Source organism: Brassica napus, chromosome C4, assembly GCF_020379485.1.
Source record: "Brassica napus cultivar Da-Ae chromosome C4, Da-Ae, whole genome shotgun sequence".
In the NCBI taxonomy this organism is placed as follows: Eukaryota; Viridiplantae; Streptophyta; class Magnoliopsida; order Brassicales; family Brassicaceae; genus Brassica; species Brassica napus.
In genome coordinates this window covers 38767417-38771028 of record NC_063447.1, presented here as the reverse complement: position 1 = coordinate 38771028, position 3612 = coordinate 38767417, and the positions used below count along the sequence as shown (strand labels likewise).

General features: G+C 32.8%; 1 protein-coding gene across 1 annotated transcript; it reads left to right on the top strand.

The window, feature by feature from the left end:
- Positions 1–2233: 2233 nt before the first annotated feature.
- LOC106394407 lies at positions 2234–3099 on the top strand. The gene is made up of 2 exons (XM_013834979.3): positions 2234–2612; positions 2707–3099. Exons 1-2 carry the CDS (start codon positions 2492–2494, stop codon positions 2850–2852), a joined length of 267 nt encoding a protein of 88 aa, XP_013690433.1. The 5' UTR covers positions 2234–2491; the 3' UTR covers positions 2853–3099.
- Positions 3100–3612: the final 513 nt, after the last annotated feature.

The following is a 3612-nucleotide window of genomic DNA, read 5'->3' as shown; positions in this document are numbered from 1 at the left end:
TACCACTGAGCTATGGGCCCATCTTTGCTGGCTGTCGCTATTTAGAACAAGATTCTCTACCTTTAATTATTTTGTTTATATATGTCGTCAGATAGATGTATTTTATTTTCTATGGTTCATACATTTCCACAAATTGAAAAGTTTCCAAAAATCAAACAACCAGAAAATAAAACTAAATTTGTGAAAAGACGAAAGAAAGAAATACAGACAGAACACCACATGTCACTACTCACTACACCCGAAGTTGATGTTGTAGGAACCACATCTCAAAATGAAGCCATATCTATTTCTTCACATATATTGTCCTCAACATCATCATCACATCTCTTTATTTTTATGTTATCCTTAGGCCTGGGCATTTTACCCGGACCCGAAGACCCGAACCGGAACCGACCCAAAAATACAGGTTCGGATCCGGGTCCGGGTCCATGCTAAATACCTATTAGGTCTTTTTTTTTTGGACCCGCGGGTCTCGGTTCGGGTCCGGGTCCTACCCGAGACCCGTTCGGATACCCGAAGTACCCGCAAATAATTGTATATACTAGGTATATTTGGGTGATTGGGTATATTTTTGGTATTTTGGATTTTTTTAAACGTTTCGGGTTTGGATTTTCGGGTATAATTGTAGGTTTTTGGTGAAATTTTAGATTTTTAGAAAATATAATTTGGGTATTCGGGTAAAATTCGGGTATGTTTAGGGTTTTCGGGTCTGATTTTGGATAAATTTTTGAGTATTTTTGCGGTTTTTTGGGTATTTTTAGAGTTTTCGGGTCCAATTCGGGTACTTCGGGTCTATTTCGGGTCCTAAATACCCGAACCAACCCGGATCCGAAATATACCCGAAAATTTTGAGTATTTTACGGGTATTGAAATTATAGACCCGAACCGACCCGGACCCGACAAGACCCGACCCAGAACCGACCCGAAAAGTTATAGGTACCTATATGGATCTAAATTGCTAGGATCCGAAGGACCCGGATCCGGATCCGACAATACCCGACCCGAACCCGATCCGAAGACCCGGATGCCCAGGCCTAGTTATCCTATCAAAAATCATTTGATTTTTTTTTTGACACTGAAAGCAAACTTCCTATCCTTCACTCATTTGACAAATATGAAAATGATATCATTATATATAAGTAAGTACTTAAACCCTTTTACAAAAAAAAAATATATATATATATATAAGTAAGTACCTGGCAGTTCTTATCTCTCAAATTTTTATATAGTTCACCAAAAAAAAAAATTATACAGGATTATCATCTTTTGTACAACAAATATACATATGTCTTCACAAAATAAAACTAAGGGACAAAACGCAAATGGTAGAGATACGTATTTAATCTAAACAGAAAATATAGCTTTGAGGATTCCCCCTTATCCCATTTTAAATTATCGAACTTTTTAAAAAGAAAAAGCATTGATTTTTCAATGATAAAAATTTTTTGGACTCGTGTGTTCATATATTTCTTAGAACAAAATTTTAATGATATTTTTTACAGATAATCAAATCTCATTTAACAAAACTTGAATATGCAAACTCTTAAATCTTTAATAATAATTATGGTTTTCGTCAGTCAACTCATCTTTGATAAAAAAATTATTTATTCTTTTAACAACAAATTATCTTTTGGACGCAAGAGATCAATAAACCACTAGTGGACTCAGAATTTTGGCAACGTCATTTGTAAATAAAAAAGTGAAAGATTGTTCATCTATTAAAGAATAAAAACAAACAAGATGAAGAGGCGTTAACTTGGTAAGGCTTTTTCAATTAATTACAGAGAAGAAACTAGAATGTAACTCAAAAATGTATATAAACATGTTGACAAAAGTATATCTATATACATTTATATACATATATAAATAGCAAACATATTCATCGGATTTATTTATATTTACAATGGAGAGACTGAATCATTTAATTTTAACTAATGAGTTGTTTGTTTACAAAACTTAGGAAAAAGGACTTGCTTTTTAGCACTTTATTGTCGACTAATAACTTTTAAATTTTATTATTAGTTGGACTTAAGTTATTTATAATGGAGAGATTGAATAATTCAATTTTAACTAATGAGTTGTTTGTTTACCAAACATAAGAAAAAAAATACTTGCTTTTAGGCAGTTTATTATTAACTAAATTTTTTTAACAAATTTTTTTTAGCAGTTAATTTATGATGTAATCAAATTAAATTATAATAACTATGAGTTGGGTGTTGACCAAAAATAAAAGAAAACAAATAATAGTCTTTTTAATATAAAAAAGGAAACAACAAAGACCATCTTCTCTATCCTCTCTGTTTATTTTTTCTCTGTCTTTTGCAATGCTTCTTCCATTTCTCCTTCTCCTCATCTCTTCTCCGATGATCATGTCCCCTGATCCCTTCTCCTTCATATCTTCTTCCCTTAATTAAAATTATTATTAACATATAGATCCTCCGATTGAGATCCATTGCGTCATTTTAACAATAGTAGAAGAAAGTAAACCCTGATGGAGAGTTCTTTAGGTTTCATGGCGGTTTTCGCCGTCTCAGGGAGCGTGGTGTTCCTCGCTAGTCAATTCCACAAGCGTCTCCTCTCCGATTATATGGACAAGTTTGAATTCGAAATCCGTAAGAACTAACTAAATCATCTCTCTCTCTCTCTATATATCTCTTCTGATCAATTTTATATATATATTTTTTTTTGAAATTCGTGTGTTTTTAGGATCGAGGGAGAATGTGGTGATGAAGAAGAAGGTGAGATTCGCGGCTGATGTGGTGGAGCCGTCGGGGAACAACAAGGAGTATCGCCGGAGACACTCTTCTAAGGCTAAATTCGATAAGCAATCGAAGATGGCGGCAATTGTTTGAAGTTTTTGGTTCTTGGTTTTTGAAGGAGTGTTTATGTAATTATTCTATTGGGGTTGGTGATTTGATTTGATTTGAGTAATTAATTTTGAGGGTTTTTCTCTCAAATCTGATGAATCTGGGGACAAACCTTTTAGGTCTTCCCATGGTCAATATATTTTTCCTATTTTTGTAACTTTTTCTTCATTTTCTTGGGTTTTATTTACCTGTAAATATTTTTGTTTGTGTAAATACAAAATGTGATTGCTAATTACCTTTTTTTTGCTTGTGGGTTTTCTTTAATGCTGTGCTGTGTTGATTACTGATTGGTTTTAAAACTAAAACACACAGTATGTTGCGCTGCCTCTTAATTACAAAATTCTCGTAATTATGATTGTTAATACCTGATTCATAGGGTACCAAGTGACGTAATAACAGATAAACTGGCTTAAATTTGGTACGAGTTGAAACCAAATAAATAAATTTACAAGTTGACACAGTAAATTTGTTAAATAAGATCTCAGTTAATAGTATGATTAATATATTTCAAAAACCTTTGCTTCATCTTCTCGGAAACTATAACATATGGTTAGATACTTTTATTTTTGCATTAACGTTTAAACGCAATTCCAGAGAGTCGAGCCTAAACTATACTAATAATTTGGGGAAGTGTAGTGACAGCAGACCCTTAAAGACTTATTAGACATTGAAGATTTTTCAAAGATATTGGGTATATAAAAAACTGCTTAAATATTTGCAAAATACCTAGAAACGTGGTCTCCAA

Bases quoted from the DNA above. Each gene is read 5' to 3' on its own strand.
- LOC106394407 (XM_013834979.3), top strand. From the start codon at position 2,492: ATGGAGAGTTCTTTAGGTTTCATGGCGGTTTTCGCCGTCTCAGGGAGC. The intron at 2,613-2,706 runs GTAAGAACTAAC...GTGTGTTTTTAG, and splicing joins CAAGTTTGAATTCGAAATCC to GATCGAGGGAGAATGTGGTG.